This window comes from Podarcis erhardii, assembly GCF_964252035.2.
Source record: "Podarcis erhardii genome assembly, chromosome: 17".
Classification (NCBI taxonomy): Eukaryota; Metazoa; Chordata; class Lepidosauria; order Squamata; family Lacertidae; genus Podarcis; species Podarcis erhardii.
The window spans coordinates 10,676,227-10,699,152 of NC_138515.1; the positions used below are offsets into that span (position 1 = coordinate 10,676,227).

Genomic DNA, 22,926 nt, shown 5'->3' on the forward strand with positions numbered 1-22,926 from the left:
GGCTGCTACCCCAGATTTGCATATATTATACATTTAGAAACAACTACCGTGGTACCTTGGTTCTTGAACGCAATCCGTTCTGGAAGTCTATTCGACTTCCAAAACATTTGCAAACCGAGGCGCGACTTCTGATTGGCAGATTGGCCCCAGGAACACTTCCGGGTTTGCGGTGTTCAGGAGCCGATTTGTTCCTCAACTAAGCTGTTTGGGAACCCAAGGTACCACTGTATTAGAATTTAGGCTCCTGAGAAGGTGAATCAATTTCCCATACAAATCACCTCAAATGAATTAATTGGTTAATTTGTACCTCTCCCCAGATCGCCAAAATAAATTCTTTTGGTTAATTTACCTCCCAGCTAATTTCCCATTCAGATACAGTGGTGCCTCGCAAGACGAAATTAATCCGTTCCGCGAGTCTCTTCGTCTAGCAGTTTTTTCGTCTTGCGAAGCAAGCCCATTGACGCCTTAGCGGATTAGCGCTATTAGCGGCTTAGCGGATAAGCAGATAAGCAGATAAGTGGCTTAGCGGCTTAGAAAAAGGGGGGGGGACCCACAGGAACTCACAAGACATTTTCGTCTTGCGAAGCAAGCCCATAGGAAATTCGTTTTGCGAAGCACCTACAAAACGGAAAACCCTTTCGTCTAGCGAGGCATTCGTCTTGCGGGGCACCACTGTACTGCTCCAGTATCAATTTCTCTTCAATTACCCTCACTCACCAATCATCATTACACCCCACTAAAATAAATTCAACCCCTTATTCAACCCCTCAACTGAGAGGTTTCTTCTGTGAGGTGATGTGACCAGAGAGTGTAGACATGGTCTTTCTTCCTTAGTTCATTATCTGTTGTACTTCGCCTGGAGACATCTGTGTGGATGATTATTAGTAAATAATAATTGTTCAGCCCAAGCTCAGCCGGTGGCCTGTTGCCATGACAGAAATTGAAACCTCATTTGCCACTGGAAAATTGCCCCTGAGAGGTGACGTCCCGTTTCCATTTCCAGAGAGGTTACACACAAAAATAGTGACTTCTGTTTTAGGGCCTAAATGGGCAGTCCTCTTTCCACATACAATGTCCATTGAAAGAAATGGCAGTCTTCCATCACAAACCGTAATTTCTCAGAAGCATTTCAGGCTTCAGCTCATCAGGCTGGCAGTGCAGTCAAGCCATTGGGTTGACACTGGATTAACTAGTGAAAAGAGAAATATTGACAACTCACTGGCCATATTGTCTCTTGAGAACTGGTATCCCCTTCCTGTATATCTGGTATTGGACACAAAGTAAATTAGATGCCTATCCGCACAGTGCCTTTCATGCTGGATTATCTGCTATGAAAGAGGATGCCTGGCCACTCTAGCAAGCTTGTATGAAAATGGTCCCAACTGCCTGTATTCTTTCCATTAATATTTTCAATATTTTACAGGTGCTTCAAGAGATACTCCAGGTCATCTCTGAATCGGCAGCAGGAGGTGTCTCACTGCACAACACCGCCGCAGCTCAGGTTGTTTGATTATTTGCAGAAAAGAAAGGAAAAGAAGGGAGCCCAGCAGTACGACCTCAAAATTTCCAAAGCTGGAAATGTATGCATGTTTTTAAAAGACAGCGCATTAGATAATTAGATAATCTTACTTACTCTGATAACTATTGTTCATTTATCTATTTGGTTTCCTTTTTTCCAGTGTGTGGATATGTGGAAACAGAATCCTTGCTATTTGACGGCGCCTTCTGAAGTGGATGTAAGTTCATAGATTTCTGGAACATGCCGAGATGAGTAAAATTTGTCATTCCTAGGATTGTGTCCAGAGCTGTCAGTCTTTTGATGGAGCTCTGGCCCAGGAGCTTGTGCATACAGATCTGTACATGCCAATGTAATCTCTCAGCTTCTGAAACATCTTGTTCAAGAAGTTCTGCTTATACAAGCCGGCCTGCTAGCAGAACAAGTTCAACACTACCTCTGTTTAGCATAGCTGCTGGTTGGACATTGCTCTTTTTCATTCTCTTCTGAAAAGAAGACAGATCCCAGTCCTTAAGAATAAATTGGCTAGCTTAAGAAGAAGAACATTTGAAAATGAAAACTTCTAGATTTGAAATCAGATTAATTACACCGTTTTTGTGAGGCCTGTTAAAATAAGTGGACATGTAAGAGCCATTATTTAAAGGATGTATTATATTTGAAGAGGGTGAGATCTGTCAAGATACAAACTGGACTGAAAACATGAGGTTTATAATCATGCCTATTCTGGGAATTCTTTTTCTCCCACTAGTAAGGATCATCACAACTCAATAAACCCTCATTAGGATTGTCTTGCCTTCACTCTCTGAACCCATCAGTATGATTATAATTCTTTTTTCAATTATAAGGACATTTACGCTCCTCATCCACATCTTTAATCTGCTCTCATTTTAATTTACTGATCTCTTAACTGTTTCTGAAGGTGGAAAAATACGCCAAAGTGGAAAAATCTATCAAACCTGATGACTCACAACCCAGTGTCTGGCCCGCTCATGTGAGTAATAGTAGATTGCTTGCTAACCTTTTCAATAATTAAGAGACTTTGTGTTCCAAAAGATAGGAACACAGAGAACAATCAGTACTTGAATGTGTTTAGGTGAGTAAGGGAAGGCTCTAGGAATCATTTCAAATTGTTATTAGGAAATACGGGGAAATGGGTCTTGTGACTTTTTCAGGAGTGCGGTTACATGGCATTGAGAGGTAACTGCTGCTGTTGCTGTTGATTGTGCAACTAAAACCAACATAGATCTGTAGTCTTCTCTGTTCATGAGCCATGTCTTACGTTGAGCCTCAGAAGCAACTGCCTCTGAACTAGGGTGTTTGATCAGTTAGACCTCCCAACTCGGTGGTATTGGTAGCAGTTTAAAATGTGATATATATTTTTTAGCAAATTGAAACCACTTTGCGTACTCCATATACTTCTCATCAATTACGTGGTCAGTTGCTCTGTGTTGTTTCATTTCAACCACCATCCCTTCTCAATTTTTTAAAAATACAGTTTAACTCAGGGATTTGATTTGCCCCTATTGAAATGAATGAGAAACTGAAACCATTAGACTGTCCACAGCAGCTTCTCAAAATCAGGGTGGGGAAAATAACGACTTTCCGCCCATATAGTGAATCCTATATTTTTGTTGTTAGATCTTTCCCCCCCATTTTTGTAGTTTTTCCCTCAGTACATTATTGTGGTGATACCCAAAGTTGGTGCAGATTCGTTGAAATTGATAGACAAACTGGGTAGACCAGGATTTTTCCTTTGGCCAAATTGCTAGCCTATATTGAATGTGCCTTGTACGCACATTGAAATCCTGTCATAGCAGAGCTGCCCTTCTGCTGTTTGGGTTCAGAAACCCAGCAAGGAGGAGGAAGTTTTAAGTCTTTGCTGAATATGAAACTGCTGAGATTAGAAGCATACAGGTCTGTATCTGAGCTGCAGAACAAGTTCTTCTGTTCACTATTGGGACAGAAGGAGTAGGGCAGACTCTTATAAAAGGCATGGACATTTGTAGCTACACTTAGCTGTGTGGTGTGGTTAACTTGGGTGGCAACTTTGCAGCTGGCAAAGATGTCACGTGCAGCTCATTGCCATAGCTGCTTTCCTCTGCTCCCTGAAACTGCTCAAATAGTGGCCCATTTGGAACTCATTTGGGGACAGGCCTAAAGGCACTGATACTCTGGTGCAGCAATAAAACTGCTAGTATATTTGCAAAGCTAAGCAGGAACAAGTATGGTTTCACATTGGATGGGGAACCGCTTGTTGAGATTCTTTATTTTATTTTATTTTATTTGCTTTAAACAAATACAGGTAAATATAAGCAACCAAAATTACCAAAGATAAATCCTTAATAATAATAGTAATAGAAAGGGATACAAAACTACCAAGAATATCAAAATACATGGCATAAAACATGAGCCATTATGGGAAAGAAAAAGGAAGGAGAAAAAGAAAAGAAAAGAAAAGAAAAGAAAAGAAAAGAACATAAAAGAAAGAAACGAACCAAAACACAGGAAGGCTCATCTATTGTACACTTCCGTCAAGGTCACAACAGATCATTATTCTTATCAATTCTCTCTATCTGCATTCCATAGAATCCCTCATCTTGGTATCAGGGAACATTTCCCTATGCAGTATCATTCTAAACATAACCAGGTCTTTATTGATGAACCCTTGCATCGTGGGGGGTTTGACCAGATGGGTGTCCCTTCCAATTCTACAATTCTGTGATTCTATTCTTCTTCTTCTAGAATTTACTTGGAAGCAAAATTTAAAAATGCACACCCATCCTCTTGTCTCAAGGGCTCTCCAGCGGTTTGCCTCCTTTTAATCTGTGAATTGGAGGAATCTTTTGAAATGGTCTGCTTGTATCAATATTTCTCTCTTTGACAGGAAATAAAAGATGATTATGTCTTCGAATGTGAAGTTGGCAGTCATCTTCAGAAAACAAAACTGACCATTTTTCAGTCGTTGGGAAATCCATTATACTATGGTAAAATACAAATGATTAAAAATGACGAAGACAATGAGAGCTCAACAATTCCATCACAGTAAGTGGCCTTCATCTTAAATTTTGGAGAAAAACACGTATTTTAAGGCAACAGACCTTCCCCTGTTGCTCATTCCCAGTATCTAATATTTTGAAATACACAGCTTCTGAATATAAAGAAGCTTCCATTTGCAGCAATGACTAATAGTCGTTTTATTTATTCCATTTATATTGCATCTATTCTCCAAGGAGCTCAAGGCGATGTACATGCTTCTTTGTCTCTTCACCCGCCATGAAAAACGTTAGGCTGAAAGATGGTGACTTCCCCAGGGTCACTGTGCGAACTTCAGGACTGAGTGGGAATTTGGACTAATGTGCTGTATTGAATGTAGAATGCAGAATGTTCCACCAATGCAAGGATTTCTCCTGTGCAGTGGAATGTTCTGCTCCTCTCCTCTCCCTGAGCTCCCCCTAATTCTGGTCTGGGGTTTGCCCAACCCTCCAGAACAGGTTTGGGAGTGGTATGGGGTGTGCAGGCCGGCAAGGGGCAAAGTCTCATTGTGTTAGTGCTAGCCCAAATATCTAGTTGAATAGTATTGGTGTTTTGCAACTTTGACCTGTTGCAGGACCTTAGCCAGACCTTAGCAGAGCATACGCAGAGTTCCAGAAAGCAATCAGTTGCAGGCAGGATGGAAGAAGCAGGAATAAATGCTGCTACTAGTAACTTGGTTACTTATAGGTGTTTATTATTTACAGCAGACTCTACAAGTTACTACAGTGGTACCTCGGGTTACATACGCTTCAGGTTACAGACTCCGCTAACCCAGAAATAGTGCTTCAGGTTAAGAACTTTGCTTCAGGATGAGAACAGAAATCGTGCTCTGGCAGCGCGGTGGCAGCAGGAGGCCCCATTAGCTAAAGTGGTGCTTCAGGTTAAGAACAGTTTCAGGTTAAGAACGGACCTCCGGAACTAATTAAGTACTTAACCCGAGGTACCACTGTATATACAAGAACAGATACACTGATCTTAACTAGCACTCTCTTAACAAACTCCAAACGGCTCTCAGAACACCACACTGACCAACAACAAACATTCCAGTCAGTAAGGTCATAAATCATTATGCCTGTGTGAGACCTTAACCAATGGAGAAGCTGTTTCCAGGCATCCATATCTCCAGGCAGGTAACTCCTCTCTGCTCAGTCATCTTGGCTGTCGGCCAACTCTTAATTGACTCTATGTGAAGCTGCACAGAATTGCACGTAGTCAAAAATCCCAACAAATAGTTCCCCAAGTTTACAGTCCTAATCAACGCTCTAATTAAACTCTAAGCATTAGTCCACACTGGCTTTATAATAGTGTCCACCTCAACTGATCAGATGTATGTCAACTCTTCTTTTTGCCTTAAACAAATCTTTAATTCATGTATTGTGTCCCCTACAGTTTTCTTATTGGCTCAAAGACAGAGGCAGAAAGGTAAGGGGTTCATCAGTATTTTTGTGATTCATGCTTTGTGATTCAGTATTTTCCATTCATGCTTCTTAGCGCTAGAATTAACACCGGTCCATCTGACCTGCATTTTCCCAGTTTATTTCCCAACTTTGCTGTCGGAACCCTTTGGGCTGGATCCATGGAAGGAGATCCCATGGAAAGGGACTGGCAGAAGCTGACTTTGGGGCCCTCTCTTGCTTACCTGCTCACTGAAAAGCCGCTCGCTAGGGTAGGAAGTCCTGGGGAATGAAGCGTGCTTGGTCTGGGGGAAGGGGGAATCCCTAAATATCAGAAGGAGACCCTTAGGAAAGAAATAAGCTTTTTATTGGCCAGTCAAGGGGAGGAAGAGGTAGAAAGTCAGCTTCCTCCAGCTCACACTTCCATGGGCATTATTCACACTTTTATACTAACAGTATATGTACATTTATTTATTTTTAAAAGGACTCCTGGTGGTACTAGGTGAAAGTCTCCAAAGCCTCTTTCACTCTTCTTTGTGTCCTGTAGCTGAAATGTTTCTTACATATTACCCAAACCCTTTTGTTACTACAATTCTGGGAAGGGCGAAATTTCATCCCTCTAATAAGGCAAAGGCAATTTGTCATCTAATCACACTCCTGTAATGGAACCTGACTGCTGTTCCTTTAATTATACAATGCTAACTTCATTAGTCATTTATTGTCTCTCTTTAGATATTTCTTGTTTTGTTAAGAACTAAGTTCTTCTGCAGAATCTTATTAGGCAGCTTTCCAAGCTGTGTTTATTTTCTGTTCCATTCTCCCTTCATACTTGCACATATAGCCTTGCTCACTAGCAAGCTTTTATTCCTGAGCAGTCTGCACCCATTAGCAGTGTGCTTTGAGCGGCTATTCTCCTGGTCCCAGATCAGCTGTGTGGAAGATGCTGGCAGCTACCCGCCACCTCTATGGCGAGACTATTGCTCCTGCCATAGTCTTCAGCTTGATAGCGATCCTCCATTTTCTTTGTCCTCTTTTTCAGGAATGAATTCTGTTCCTGAGATTTATGAACTCAGTGCCATGAGGCCAGCGCTTCTAATGTTGCAGGGCTCCAACTCTTGTCAGCCTCAGCATTGGCAATGGTCAGGGATGATGGGAGTTGACATCTTGCAACATCTGTCTTGCAACATCTGGAGGGCCACCATTTTCTCATCCTGGTTTTAGATCAGTAGCTATTAATAGACTAGCTTCCATGGTTAGTGCTGGTTATTTTCTGCATGACAGCCTGAGGATTTTTATTTTATTTTTTACAGAATTTGGAAAAACAACATGCACATAATCCAAACTCTTTTATTTTCTCTAGCCCTTAATGGTTTCAGCACGGTGTTTAGAAACAAAAGGAATCTCTGATAGCTCAGTTTGTAGAGCATCAGACCCTGAACTTCAGGGTGGTGGGATTGAGTCACATGTTGCACAAAAGATTTCTGCATTGCAGGGGGTTGGACTAGATGACCCCCATGGTCCCTTCCAACTCTATGGTTATGTGATTCTGTTGGTTTTGTTTTTTTTTTTTAAAAAAAAAAAACCTTCAGTGTTCATGGAAGAGTTTCATGCTCTACATGTTACCATGCTCATCCACCCCCTGGTTGCCTTTATTCATTATGCACATACCTCCTCACTGTCCTGCTTTTTGTACTATCCCAACCCCATCTGCTTCTCAAAATAAATATTGAGCTTGGTAGGAGAGGATGCCAAATTAGACTGTATTTGAAAAAATTGAGTAAAATCTGCTCATGTCACTTCAATTATCGTTGCATCTTAGGTATGGTCTTTTACTTCAGTTCCATAATTTGTTGATTGGAAGTAATGAATAGAGAAAAGGCAAGAATATAGAAACCTCTGGATTGTTTTGGTTCTGGAGACGCCTTCACCTAGTACTTACGTGATCTCATGAATGACCTCTGCTTAATGTTACGTTACAGAGTAGTCAATCAGTACCAGGAGCTAGTTCAAAACGAAGCTAAATGCCCAGTGAAAATGCTTCACAACTCCTGTGGATCTGTCCATCTAAGCCAGCTCTCTCCTGGGAAGGAAATGGAAGTAAGTTATTAATGAATGAATTAAATGACACCTTTGTAACTCTTTGAAAAATGCAGTGATTCCATTTAATCTCAAGTTTACACAACAGGGACAATCATTTTTTTCCCCTAGGACTTTTTAACTGCTTGGCTTTTGCCCCATCCACTTTCTTCTATCTTAAGACTCTGCTTTTCCCGATATTCATGAATGAGAGCCACGAGGATAGGGCTAAATCTGTCCACTGGTGAAATTTTGGCCCCTTTTAATTACATCTTCAAGTACAACCCCAGTAATTTGTGTGAAATAACCAAATCAGCCCCAACCAGCATAGCCCAATGCCCCGTTCTGTTTCCTGAGCAGTCTGAAACGTTTTCAGAATGTCGGGAGAGTCGGGTGGAATGCCGGGAACTAGTCTTAAAATAGAGGTACCAGTGAATTAGGGACGGGTGTTTTGCAGAATCAAAAATTAGGAACTCGGGTGTTCATTCTCCTGAAATTGAGAAAGGGAAGAATGAAAAAGGATGAAAGCTGGAAGAAAAGGTTGACATCTAGTAAGAAGGGTTGTTGTTTTCTTGTTTTGCTTCTAGCAGCCTGAGAGTGTGTCGGGCTATATTCAGTCTTCAGTGCTGGGGAAAGGTGTGAAACATCGACCACCTCCCATCAAACTACCTTCAAGTTCAGGAAGTAGCTCATCAGGTAATTGTTGGGTTTTTTTTTAAAAAAAAAATAGTAGGGTAAGAGAGCAGAAAACATCACATCTGGCAACCAGTGTTCCCCTTTGCTTTCAGATAGTACATGGGTAAAGGGGACCCCTGACCATTAGGTCCAGTCATGGCCGACTCTGGGGTTGCGGCGCTCATCTCGCTTTACTGGCCGAGGGAGCCGACATACAGCTTCCGGGTCATGTGGCCAGCATGACTAAGCTGCTTCTGGCAAACCAGAGCAGCGCACGGAAACGCCGTTTACCTTTCCGACGGAGTGGTACCTATTTATCTACTTGCATTTTGACGTGCTTTCAGACTGCTAGGTTGGCAGGAGCAGGGACCGACCAACGGGAGCTCACCCCATCGTGGGGATTCGAACTGCCGACCTTCTGATCGGCAAGTCCTAGGCTCTGTAGTTCAACCCACAGCGCCGCCCACATCCCTAGTACATGGGTAAACAAGTCTAAAAAGCCCAGGACACAAATTTTCACGGCTCTCTAGCGGCTATGGTGACTCATTTACCAGAATCAATATGTTTAGTGTTAACTCTGGAGGTGTATACTTGATTCTGACCAAACTAATCCTTCTGATGTATATTTTGCTCAATGAGACTTAGTTTGATCAGAATCAAATATACTCTTCCACAGTTAACTCTAAATATATTACTTCTGGTAAGTGAGCCAGCATAGCCACTAGAGAGCTGTGAAAGTTTGTGTCCTGGGCTTTTTAGACTTATCTACCCATGTACCATCTGAAACCAAAATGGCGCATTGGTTGCCAGATGTGAAATATATTTGCATTAGCTTCCGTTTTCCTACCCCTTTGTTTCTCCTTTGTTTCTATTGCTGCATATCTTTGAGAGAGTAATCCTGGCTGTGATTTGCTTTTTTTTGTTTCTCAGTGTCCAAATACATTTATAAATTTGCCTTCCTCACCCTTTTACTTGCTGTTGCAATACAGTAGCAACGGCCAACCTCGTCAGCTTTTATTAAGGTGCCTACCTGGCTAAACCTGCTCGAGGAACAAAGTCCCCTTGACTTAAACCGCCGCCATGCCCTCCTTGGCAGCAGTTTTGACTGGGAAGAGTCTGCCCTCTGAATAGCCTGGCAGGTACCACCTCCACTGGGAAATGAGGTGTAGTCAGGCTTTGAGAAAACGGCTTCCTCCCTCCCTTTGGCCGTGGATAAGCAGAACAAAGCAAAATTAGTCTCTTACCATTTAAAGAGATTTTAATGATCACAGCTCCAGAACAAAGAATCAATCTCAGAGAAAAGGTCTCCCAGTTAAGGTGTCCACCCACTTCCCCCCTAGTCACTTGCGTCTTGCAGCCACCATGCTTTTTGTGCAGCCACCTCACCTGCTCTATGTGACCTTGGACTGATAGGCTGGACACTTTCTAGCGAGAGAGAAAGAGTCTGTTAGCTCTCCCCCAGTTCTTCTTCCCTTTGCTGTTCAATCTGCCCCCAGTTCTTCCCAACTTTTGTTTTCAGAACTATGTCCCTCTGCAAATCACTGTTCCAAATCTATACTGCTCCACAGCTCCTGGGCATAGCTGTCAACCGTCCCTTATTTGGCGGGAAAGTCCCTTATCCCAGCGCTGTGTCCCGCTGCTGTCCCTTATTGATGATGTCCCTTAAAGCAGCTCCTCTCCCTCCCTCCCTGCTGGCCTCCCTTTCTGCCTTTGGCTCGGAGGGGCTCAGAAGTCGAACATAATTGTGCTCTGAAAATCCCTTATTTTGGCTGCTGATCCCTTATTTCCGAGGCTGCTGGTCCCTTATTTTCAAATCTGTAAGTTGACAGCTATGCTCCTGGGCAGCTTCAGGATCCTTTGCGTGGGGAGAGGTAGACTCCCACCATTCCTCATCAGAGCTGTACTCCTCAGCCTGGTCTCTGACAGGTGTCATCCTAGAGCAGGCTTCCTCTACCTCGGCCCTCCGGCTGTTTTTGGCCTACAACTCCCATGATCCCTAGCTAGCAGGACCAGTGGTCAGGGACGATGGGAATTGTAGTCTCAAAACATCTGGAGGGCTGAGGTCGAGGAAGCCTGTTCTAGAGGGTCCCTCATTTTTTTATTTTTTAACCAACAACCAAAAGACAAACAGTGAGAACCCCCAGGCGGCTGATACATTGGGTATACATAATCAATAATAACATATTCAAATCAACCATATGTACAATTCTATATACCTTAACACTCCTCCAAAAGGTTTATTTAACTTTAAACATTTTAATTGCCCCAGATTGTTCAAACCTGCCCAAATAATGCAATATTTTCTCAAATCAATGCTCCTCCTTCTCTCTGACCTTAAACCCTTTCATTTTATGTATTTTCACAGTTAGATATTCTAAGTTTATAATATTTTTCAATTTTTCCCTCCATTGGTTCACCCCTAGCTCTTCTGCATTTTTCCAATTACTCGTTATAACCTGTCTGGGTGCAATTACCATCAGTATTATAGAGGGTCCCTCATGCTTCAAACTTTGGCACAGGAAGGGGATGAAGATATTTACATACCTGCAATATGTAGATTCAAGTTACAGTGGTGCCCCGCAAGACGAATGCCTCGCAAGACGAAAAACCCGCTAGACGAAAGGGTTTCCCGTTTTGGAGGTGCTTCGCAAAACGAATTTCCTATGGGCTTGCTTTGCAAGATGAAAATGTCTTGCGAGTTTTTCCGACTTTCCCCCCCTTTCCCCCCCTTTTTCTAAGCCGCTAAGCCGCTTATCTGCTTATCCGATAAGCTGCTAAGGCGCTAAAAGCCGCTAATCCGCTAATCCGCTAAGCCGTCAATGGGCTTGCTTCGCAAGATGAAAAAACCACTAGACGAAGAGAATCGCGGAACGGATTATTTTCGTCTTGCGAGGCACCACTGTACCTTTTGCTGCAGGTAGCAATGGCAGATGTTGCTGTGCACTTCTTATTTTGCACACCTAAAGCGCACACTTTAGAGAACAAAGTAACTCTTTTCTGGTGTTGGTTCACAGAACGTAACATGGATTATTTGTGCTTTTTCAGGTAATATTTTTAGTTCACAGCAGTCAAGTGGCCACCTAAAATCTCCAACTCCTCCTCCTCCCAAGCCTCCCAGTGTGTCTCGGAAGCAGTCTCTGGATCTGAATCAACTGAGCATGCTTTCTCCAACCGCCACGTCTCCTGCAAGCTCGTCACAAAGTGAGTCCCGCCCTAAATTGTCCATTAAGTCTTCCTAGGCTTCTCGTGCTATAAACTTCCTAACCAGCTGATTGGAGAATCTAAATGCCCATTGTACCCTAGATTGTGTATAAAGTTTGCATCACTTAAGGCAGGCTGTATGTACTGTATGTACTTCGTTTGCTGTAACTGTACTTGTTTCTCTGTATAAATATATGTATGCACCGTTTGTGTATACGTTCTATTCTGTTTTACGCAAGAAGCATTAGTCCCTCGCTTTGACACAGCCTGGTAATTAATGTGACTGTAGAAGCTCCCAAAGTGCAGCCCTTTCTGCTAGTGTATAAACAGTAGCTCGTTTAATGCCTCCTTAAATTTGCATTTTTTTTTAAAGCAGCTAAAACTTCTTAAATGTCGTCAAATACGGTGCAGTTGTATCTCTGTGTATGTAAATAACATGATCAGTCTCAAGGTGGTGATACAATAAACTACAAACTGATTTTTTAAAACACTCCTATATCGTTTTACAAATCATTGCTGATGATGAAAATGTAAGAATAATTTCAAGACAACACCATTTTGCTAAGTGTTTACTCAGTTGAGTGGCAGCCAAGTTTTAATTTTGGGACAGAATCACTGCATTGCTGTGGATTTTTACCTACTTTTGAAATAGTTACATGTCTCAATAGATAGTCAGTAGCTTGTAAGGCGAGAAAGAGGGAATTGGTAAGAATAGCTCATAGCTGCCTGCTCCGTTCTTTAGACTGCTGCACAATGTCCTGTCGCTTGAGTGTGGCATAATCTAAAATTGTCTGGGTGGCTCAAAAGGTGTCATTTTTCTGCCTTCCTGTTTTGCACAAAGAAAACCTGTAAGGAAGCTTTGATCAATTTTCCAACAGTTTGATTCACACAACCCTCTCCCTTCTTTTTATGTTGCTAGTAGTAATTGTATAAATCTGTTGCACACAGTTGTTGCTGTAAATAAGGCTTTGCTCACAGCTTCTGGACATTCACATTTCTTTCCTTTCTTTCTGCAGGACATGAAAGCTAAAAAAAACAAAACATAAAACGAAAACACCTCAAGAGCTTGGTTTTTTGTTTTCATTCCATTGATATGATGTCATCATGCTAAATTTATGCTTTAAAACACACAAGTGTTTGTTTTCTGCCACAAGCAATGCTTCCTTCCTTCCTTCCTTTGCAAATTAGGCCTAAATTAAGCAAGCTGGTTACTGATAACTATTTGTACTGTTCCCCCTGCCCCAGTTTGATCATAGTCTGTGTTTTTTGTTCAGATCTGTTTTTCTTTGTTTTATGACGCAGATGTTCTATTACGTGTGTTGAATGCCTATATTTTTGGCAAGAAAAATGCTTTGTTTAAAGGTAGCCCTCGAAATGTTCATAGCAGTTGCATAAGTGTATTGTCAAGTGTTAGAACGATTTAATAGGGAAATACAGCGTTGGTGTTCATTTGCAGGATTAAGCCTAATGATATTGTTTGTGTACACCTGTAATTAACAGCAATTACTAACCCTTGCATTTCGCTGGTTTTTATTTATTATTTTAAACTGGAGCAAGCTATCAGAGCTAAGTGAGATTCCGCAAACCTTATTTTACAAAAGGACTGGCCTCTTATAACAAACTAGTGCTTTTTATTTTTCTCAATGAGCAGGGTCTGGAACTCCTAAGCCATCTACTCCTACTCCAACCAGCACCCCTTCATCGACCCCACACCCTTCTGAGGCTCAGAGCTCAACTCTGATTACCCATTCTGCCTCCCCTACTCCCCACGATTCAGGCTTCACCCCTCAGCCCACCTTGCTCTCCCCGTTCGCTCAGCAGCACATGCCTCTGAGCCAGGCACTGCCTGTAATGACCATTCCTCTTTCCACCATGGTAACGTCCGTTACTACAGGAACCTCCTCCAACCAGGTCATGGCAAACTCTGCAGGACTTAACTTCATCAATGTAGTGGGCTCTGTGTGGTAAGTTGGTTTCTGTCTACGGCGCTTCACACTTCTTGATTGTTACAGTCGTTTTGCCCCTGAATTCTGCTGTCCTGATGACACGACACCAGGCTTGAGAAGGGCTTGCCAACCCTCGTCGGCTCCCTGTCTGTGAAAGTGAACGCTTTATGCGCTGCATAAGTATTAAAAGATAACCATAATTACCGTATTTTTTGCTCTATAAGACTCACTCCCCCCCCCCCCTAAAAAGTAAGGGAAAATGTATGTGCGTCTTATGGAGTGAATGCAGGCTGCGCAGCTATCCCAGAAGCCAGAACAGCAAGAGGGATTGCTGCTTTCACTGCGCAGCAATCTTGCTGTTATGGCTTCTGAGATTCAGAATATTTTTTTTCTTGTTTCCTCCTCCAAAAACTAGGTGCGTCTTATAGAGCGAAAAATACGGTATGTGGATTTGGTGCAAAAAGCAAAGAATTGCTAAAAGCTTCGTTTTTGCTTAGCGTGGAGACGTCATTCCTTGTTAGATTTGAGAGCTTAAAGTTAACTGTTACACGTGAAAAGTGGCAAGAACAAGCAATTTCCCCTAAAGACGAGTGGCAAAGTAAGTTGATTGAATACATAGAATTAGCCAGCATAATGACAAAAGTCAGAGATCAGGGTGAGACACAGCTGAGGGTAGATTACTTAAAGAGACAAAAGAACAAAATGTCAATTAGCACACATTTTTGTTTTTGTTTTCTTTATTATTATTTAGAAATATAAGTTTAGTCATGGGAGAACTGAGATGTTATAATGTGATTCTATGAATGTAAATTAAAAGAAACCAATAAAGATAATTTGCAAAAAAAAGATAAGATCTATGAGCAGCAGTAATTAACAACCAAGAGAAAGACTAGAATGAAATGGTGGTTAAAGAGAATATGCAGCATAACAAGTAAATAGGATGTCACGGAGGGAAGGGTTGGGAAGTCTAGAGGTATTAGATGGGGGTGATATTTACAATCTGTATTGAAATATTTGAAATAATTATAATACTAATGAAGAAATAGTTTATTTCCTCATTATTCTCTCTTTTTTTTAAAATATTTTTATTGAGTTTCATTTGAACACAAAATACAAGAAAAAGCGAAGCAAGTGCATTTGAGAAAAAAAAAACACACAAATGCAACTACTCACTAAATATCTTGACAAAAAACAAAAAAGAAAAAAGCATTTAAAAGTAGGAAAAAAGTAGGTCTCCTATTTCCTCATTATTCTCACTGTCATTGGAGTTATGTTTTTGGCACTTTTTCATATCCTCCCTAATGTGGGAGAGTTCATGCAGCACTGTGAGAATGTCTAAACCAGGGTTTCCCAAACTGGGGTCTCCAGCTGTTTTTGGACTACAACTCCCATCATCCCTAGCTAGCAGGACCAGTGGTTAGGGATTATGGGAATTGTAGTCCAAAAACAGCTGGAGACCCAAGTTTGGGAAACCCTGGTCTAACTAAAAGATGGCATCTAGACAGTGCGGAGAAATGGACCCATTTCCGATTTGTTTATTTTAGAGCAGCATATTTTACTTGCAAGTTTCAGTACATATTTTTTTTCTGAGTAATAAGACATAATAAAATCAGCTGGTGATTGAACTATATAACCTCAACCCTAATGATGCAAAAGCATATTCACCCAGTGCTTTTCCAGCTGCACTGGCTCCCGGTGGAGTACAGGGTCAGAGTTAAGGTGCTGCTTTTGACCTTTAAAGCCCTTCACGGCCTAGGATCCTCGTACCTACGGGACCGCCTCTCCCGATATGCCCCACAGAGAGCCTCAAGGTCCATAAATAGCAGCACCCTAGAGGTCCCGGGCCCTAAGGAAGTTGGATTAGCCTCAACCAGAGCCAGGGCCTTTTCAACACTGGCTCCGGCCTGGTGGAACGCTCTGTCTCCTGAGACCAGGGCCCTGCGGGATCTGATTTCTTTCCGCAGGGCCTGTAAGACAGAGTTGTTCCGCCTGGCCTTTGGCTTGGAGTCAATTTGATTCCCTCCCCCTCTTTCTTTTTTCCTTTCTCCTCCTGTGATGAGGCTGCATTTTAATGTTTTAATGTTGTATTTTAATCTTGTTTTTATGTTGTATTCATTCAACTTGTTTTTATTATTGGTTGTTAGCCGCCCTGAGCCCGGCCTTGTCTGGGGAGGGCGGGGTATAAATAAAATTTATTATTATTATTAGATACCAGAAACGGTACTTTGTGCTGTTTTACGACATTCTGGTCTCATGCTTGCTCATTTCCTTTTGCACAGTGGAGCGCAGACATTGATGAGCGGCTCAAACCCCATGCTGGGTTGTAGTACTAGTGCAATAACCCCTGCAGGCCTCAACCTAAGTGGCATTTTACCATCAGGAGGCCTGGTGCCGAGTGTACTGCCTGCTGCAGTGCAACCCTCCTCACAGCCAGGTCAGTAGGAAATTCCATCTTGGTTGAATGGGAATGGCACAGTGTGGGACTACTTCCACTATAACGGGGAAAGTCATGGAAAAATTAAATGCAGTAGTTGATTGGCTCATTAATGACCTGTGTAGCCAGTGATAAAAAATTAGAAATTACTTCTGGTTAAAATTGATAGCATGTGAATTAGCCATCTCCAGGGCTCTGGAAAAATCCCTTTATGCCATGTGACTGAATCTCCTAAATACGGTCGTTCCTTGGTTTTCGAACAGCTTAGTTATCGAACATTTTGGCTCTGAATGCCACAAACCCAGAAATGACTGTTCTGGTTTGCAAACTATTTTTGGAAGCCTGCAGCCAATCCGAAGCCACACTTTGGTTTCCAAACATTTTGGAAGTTGAACGGACTTCCAGAAAGGACTCCGTTCGACTTCCAAGGTACGACTGTACTGTAAGAAGTTCATGCGTATATGTCGGCTACCTTTTTTCTTTATTCGCCATTTCTCCTTGCCCACGTCAAATCTTAATAAATTCCAGAAGACAGGTTCTTCTTTGCATGATAATGTAACTTACAGCAGGTCTTTCTCAGTGTTCCTCCATCTGCTGAGATTAGACAGGCTATTGCCAAATAGTGGGCCTTTAAGTCATGGCACCTAGTCACTGGAATTTCCTTTCTAGATTTGTTTGCCCGGTGCAAGTTGTTAAACAGAGCTTTCAGTGCCAAGTAAAATCGATATTGCTTATCTAGACATTTAAATTTGGTGCATTGGTACAGTATTGGCTGCTGTTTTTAGAGTTTTTCACTTTTATCTGACACCATGCAGTCTTCAGTTTTGCTCTGTTGCGGTTTGTTTTCTTTCTTCATTTATTTAAGAGTTTTACGTATCACCCTTTAGAAGTTAGGATGCAGAGTACCTCACATCAACAATAATATAAAACCACACAACAGAATAAAAATCAAATATAATGAAAGTAATTCCATAACTTCCTGATTTGTTTGGTGTTTCATTGATCCATGATTTGTAAGCTGCCACACACATTTTGATCTATCGGGTATAAATATATCAAATAAGTATTAAATATATGATTTGTATGCTTGCTGTCCTGCAGACTTCAGAGAGAAGGAACTGGATTCAGAGTTTGGGTGCCATTGTTCTGTCCATTGAAACCAGATAATATATGAGAGGTTCAGTGCAGATGCTCTCAACCATTCTTCTGAGCCTTAAGATTGTGTTGTTGAATATATTTAATAACCAGATTTTTGTCTCTTTTGTTGTTTTTATAAATTTTGGCTGAGTCAATGAGACAGTTTTGTGAAAAGCTTTAGTTTAATTTGAAAGGGGCGAGATATTTTTGCTTTTATCAGCTGCTGTTGTTTTACTATTACTTAGCAATACAAATCTACCTCTAATTTGGATGTAACTGAAGAGGGAGGGAAATCACAATGTTCTCTTAATCTCAGCAGGTGGCCCTTTTGGCTTAAAAAATGCTCCAGGCCTTCGCCCTTTGAATTTGCTACAGGTAATATTGTATGGTCATGTATGTTGTCCTATTTTTCTATATTGACTGGGAAATCAATACTTTGATACTGGTTTTGTGAGGGGCATATAAGTTGTGGATTCAAATAGCTCCATCCCCCTTGACTGACAATTAAGAACATCCAGGCTGTTGAAAATATTTCAATTTCACATATGCAGATGGTTATCTATCTCCCTTGGTGTATAGCAATAGGAAAGCAAATGATAAGAATGATATAGCCATGAAACGTTGAGGACATTGAAACTAGAACTGCCTGTTCTTTGGAGACCTGGGTCTCAGAATATAGTTCTCTATCAAAAATTTACAAATCAGGAGGCTGTGAGTTCACAGGACCTGGGGGTAACACTCTTGCCCACTTGCCACAAAGCCCTTGCAGTCACCTCTGCCCAGCTGTTTTCCTGCCAGCTAAGGAAGCTGTGCAAAAGCCTTTGACTGTGTCGACCACAGCAAACTATGGCAAGTTCTTAAAGAAATGGGAGTGCCTGATCACCTCATCTGTCTCCTGAGAAATCTCTATGTGGGACAAGAAGCTACAGTTAGAACTGGATATGGAACAACTGATTGGTTCAAAATTGGGAAAGGAGTACGACAAGGCTGTATATTGTCTCCCTGCTTATTTAATTTATATGCAGAATTCATCATGCGAAAGGCTGGGCTGGATGAATCCCTAGCCGGAATTAAGATCACCGGAAGAAATATCAACAACCTCAGATATGCAGATGACACAACCTTGATGGCAGAAAGTGAGGAGGAATTAAAGAACCTTTTAATGAGGGTGAAAGAGGAGAGCGCAAAATATGGTCTGAAGCTCAACATCAAAGAAACAAAGATCATGGCAACTGGTCCCATCACCTCCTGGCAAATAGAAGGGGAAGAAATGGAGGCAGTGAGAGATTTTACTTTCTTGGGCTCCATGATCATTGCAGATGGTGACAGCAGCGATGAAATTAAAAGACACCTGCTTCTTGGGAGAAAAGCAATGACAAACTTAGACAGCATCTTAAAAAGTAGAGACATCACCTTGCCAACAAAGGTCCGTATAGTAAAAGCTATGGTTTTCCCAGTAGTGATGTATGGAAGTGAAAGCTGGACCATAAAGAAGGCTGATTGCCGAAGAATTGATGCTTTTGAATTATGGTGCTGGAGGAAACTCTTGAGAGTCCCATGGACTGCAAAAAGATCAAAAAAAGATTCTTAAGGAAATCAGCCCTGAGTGCTCACTGGAAGGACAGATCCTGAAGCTGAGGCTCCAATATTTTGGCCATCTCATGAGAAGAGAAGACTCCCTGGAAAAGACCCTGATGTTGGGAAAGATGGAGGGCACAAGGAGAAGGGGACGACAGAGGACGAGATGGTTGGATAGTGTTCTCGAGGCTACCAGCATGAGTTTGAGCAGACTGCAGGAGGTAGTGGAAGACAGAAGTGCCTGGTGTGCTCTGGTCCATGGGGTCACGAAGAGTCGGACACAACTAAACGACTAAACAACAACAACAAAGGAAGCTAGACACGTATTTCTTTACTCTGCAAGGAAAAATGGATAGGGGGGAGCAGTTGAAGAAGAAATTTAGCAAGCTAGGTTAAATGCTCTTTCCAGCATTTCTCAAGTGCAAATTTTGCAGCTATTAGCAGAGATTGAGGTTCTTGGGGGGCCTAGGCTGGACATACAAGTCTGACCAAATGAGTAGAATGAATTGTGGACTGGGTGAGCAGGTTAGACTTTTTTGTGTGTGGCTGCACAAAACATACTGTATTTTTTCGCTCTATAAGACGCACCAGACCACAAGACGCACCTAGTTTTTGGAGGAGGAAAACAAGAAAAAAATATTCTGATTCTCAGAAGCCAGAACAGCAAGAGGGATCGCTGTGCAGTGAAAGCAGCAATCCCTCTTGCTGTTCTGGCTTCTGGGATAGCTGTGCAGCCTGCATTCGCTCCATAAGACACACACACATTTCCCCTTACTTTTTAGGAGGGAAAAAGTGAGCCTTATAGAGCAAAAAATACGGTACTTTGTTTTCTTTGCTTTTGGCTTCTTTCCTGATTGTGATCTAGATGCACCACACTAGAACCCCCCCCCCAAATTTTGTTGAAATGGAGGAGGGGACTTCACTAGGAGGGGTGCTATTGTAGCAAGTACTTTCCTGCTGACACCAGTCTTGAAAACAGCAATACTATTTTTTTGTGAAGCCACAAACAAAATTTTCAAAGAATATTAAATGTCATCTCTGTCTTGGTTGTGATGTAACTGACCTATCCCTCCCTTGTCTTTAAACCTAATAGCTTCCAGGTGGCTCCCTGATTTTCAATCCCCTCCAGCAACAACAGCAGCAGCTATCCCAGTTTTCATCACAGCAGCCTACAACATCTAGTCCTCAACAGCAGGGAGATCGGGTGAGGCATTCCTGTTGAAACTAATATTATAAGCACATACAGGCTGCCTGTGGGAATATGTGTGGAGAGATAGTTACTTGTAGCTACACATGAAAAGGACTTGGAATAAGGACAGTCAAAGTCAAGAGTTAACCTCATCAAAGAACAATTGAGCAGCTAAAGCTACCTTAAACTGAGTCAAGCCATTTTTTGCTGTAGATTGGAAATGTCTATTTGACTGGCAGTGGTTCTCAGCAAAATATCTTTCCTAACCTTCAGAACCATGCCCCCCAAATCTGCTCCATGGTGTTAGATGAACCCCCAGAAAAGCTGCGAGGGGTTCCATACAGGAAGAGGAAATCATCATCATCATCAAACCTTTTATTGGCATCACATACAAACAAGGAAGAGGAAATCCTGTTGCATAAGCAGAAGTCCTTGTCCAAATGGGATGACTTCTTTAGATACAACCCAATAAAAAAACATAATCACATGCATTATTTGGCATGATACTGATAAGCAAACAGCCACATAAATTTTGCTGAAATTGTTATCATGCAATGAGGTTTATTCAAGTGAGAGAGAAATATTTTTAATATCTGGGTATGTTAAAATTGCTACTTGGGCAGCAATATCAATTAGATAGTTGTTCACTGTAGGGCATAATTTCCAGAGTTGGTACTTCCCATAGGTAGCTACTCAGAGAAAGTTCCCTGTGAGTAATAAGCTTTTAGAAGTTCATAGACTCATCGTTTTCTTGTAGAAGCTTGCTTTGAACAGAGAAATGGTATGGTGGTCCTTCTTGGATAGCACCTTAATAGTCCACGAATAGACTGCACAGACAACAAGAGAACTGGTATAGATGGAACCCAGGCTCCATGCAAACCATGGTTTGCAATTTGAGAGTCAATGTTTTGAGGACTTCCCCCCCACCCCCGCTTCTCAGAATTCACCAGTTTAATGTTATGCACACCCCACTCTGAACTGTGGTTAATGGGTAATCTGTGTTTATGTTAACCATTGCTTCCATCAGCACCCACACAGAGAGAAATACAGTGGTACCTTGGGTTACATATGCTTCAGGTTACATACGCTTCAGGTTACACACTCCGCTAACCCAGAAATAGTGCTTCAGGTTAAGAACTTTGCTTCAGGATGAGAACAGAAATCGTGCTCCAGTGGCGCAGCAGCAGCAGGAGGCCCCATTTGCTAAAGTGGTCTTCAGGTTAAGAACAGTTTCAGGTTAAGTACGGACCTCCGGAACAAATTAAGTACTTAACCCGAGGTACCACTGTACTGTGAATGCTGGAAAGGGGAGATGTCACTATGGAGAGGTAGGAGTCCACATTCCTGAGACTGGCTCCTAATTTACACACTATGGCTTGCAGGAAACCACTCTGCACCATCCTAGAAAGTTCTTTGGAAATTATCTTGTGGGTCCTCATCAGTTATATGGCAGATAGCTCTTGTACTCTTGCTATAGCTAGGAGTATTGTTGGTTTTTTTCCAGAGGAAGATGAAATGCTTTGTGCTTATGCCCTGATTTGGGGCTTCCTATAAGCATCCAGCCACCCACCCAGAAAGCAACAGAACATTGTCCAGTGCCGAGTGTTCCGGTATTAACCGGGGTCTGCTCCGTTACCTTTTTTACCTATTAACACCCTCTCTCTTTGCTAGGGTTCAGATCAAGCTTCCACGAATCAAGACCAGACCTTATCAGCTCAGCAGTCAACTGTCGTTAACCTGACCGGAGTAGGGAATTTTATGCAGCCTCAGGCAGCAGCAGGTATGTTGCTCAAGCATCCTTACAGGGCTGTTTTGCTGCAAATTTGTTTCTTAACCACTGTTGCCCTGGAGATCGGGGTTTTTTTCTACTTGTGCTCTATACCTTCTTTGCCATACAGCATGACACCAATAGACTCCTCCTCCAGGAATAGCCCTATCCCATTGGTTCCCTTCATTCCACCAGGTTTCCATTATAGCTACTCTGTCTATGGGCTCATTTAAAAGCATTCCAGCACTCCCCTTGAGGCCACCTGTTACTATTGTGTCCATCTTTAAATGCATTTTCCCTTACAGACCTTCAGTTTATTACATATGGGTGTTGCATCTTACTGCACACTCATTTCCCTGTTCTAGCATGTCCTCATTAGAATACCTGGAACATTTTCATCCTCATCTCTTATGGAATAATAATCCCCAAACCATATGCTGACGAGCTTCTGTCTGTTTTCTGCACAAGCCAAGTTTTAAAAGCTGCTCTGCAACTTTTTGATACTCATTTCCTGCAGCTTGCCTGTTTTGGTTCAGAGAGAGCCCATCCTCTTTCTAGGCTTCCTTGTCCAAAAACATTTCCCAGCGCTTAACATAAACCCCCTGCACCTGACCACCACTGCGCTGACACAGATCCCCATCATTTCTAAAGGCTTATATTTTATATTGGCTTATATTTTACCTTCCACACACAAGTGGGACTGCAGTCCCATGTTTTTTCTATATAAAATGTGCGAACTGCGGCTGCCATTTGTGTGGAAAAATTAACTGATCTAGAGTGTATTCATACTGAAATTGCTAACTAACTACCACAAGTGGTTACAAAAGCCATTGGCAAGGCTGTCCTCAGTGCTCCCACATGTAGCGGACAGGGCTGGTTATTTTGACTGCATTGAATTACATAAACAAGAGTGCTCCGACTGCATGGTATATGACCTGTCTAATCAAATTGTAGTGCAGAGACAGGCAAGATCTAACCT

At 42.0% G+C, this 22,926-nt stretch overlaps 1 protein-coding gene across 6 annotated transcripts in view; it reads left to right on the forward strand.

Moving 5' to 3' along the window:
- Positions 1–22,926, forward strand: part of SUPT20H (SPT20 homolog, SAGA complex component) — a 35,913-nt gene that overhangs the window by 11,536 nt on the left and 1,451 nt on the right. For 3 of the 6 annotated variants that reach the window (XM_081845011.1, XM_081845012.1, XM_081845009.1), the window contains exons 11-23: positions 1,424–1,580; positions 1,680–1,736; positions 2,436–2,507; positions 4,401–4,558; positions 5,939–5,971; positions 7,923–8,040; positions 8,607–8,715; positions 11,740–11,895; positions 13,547–13,859; positions 16,121–16,275; positions 17,729–17,787; positions 20,084–20,194; positions 21,851–21,959. In XM_081845011.1, coding sequence (XP_081701137.1) covers positions 1,424–1,580; positions 1,680–1,736; positions 2,436–2,507; positions 4,401–4,558; positions 5,939–5,971; positions 7,923–8,040; positions 8,607–8,715; positions 11,740–11,895; positions 13,547–13,859; positions 16,121–16,275; positions 17,729–17,787; positions 20,084–20,194; positions 21,851–21,959 — 1,607 coding nt within the window. The remainder of the gene's footprint in view (positions 1–1,423; positions 1,581–1,679; positions 1,737–2,435; positions 2,508–4,400; positions 4,559–5,938; positions 5,972–7,922; positions 8,041–8,606; positions 8,716–11,739; positions 11,896–13,546; positions 13,860–16,120; positions 16,276–17,728; positions 17,788–20,083; positions 20,195–21,850; positions 21,960–22,926) is intronic. The other 3 variants (XM_081845010.1, XM_081845013.1, XM_081845014.1) reach the window with 3 other exon arrangements.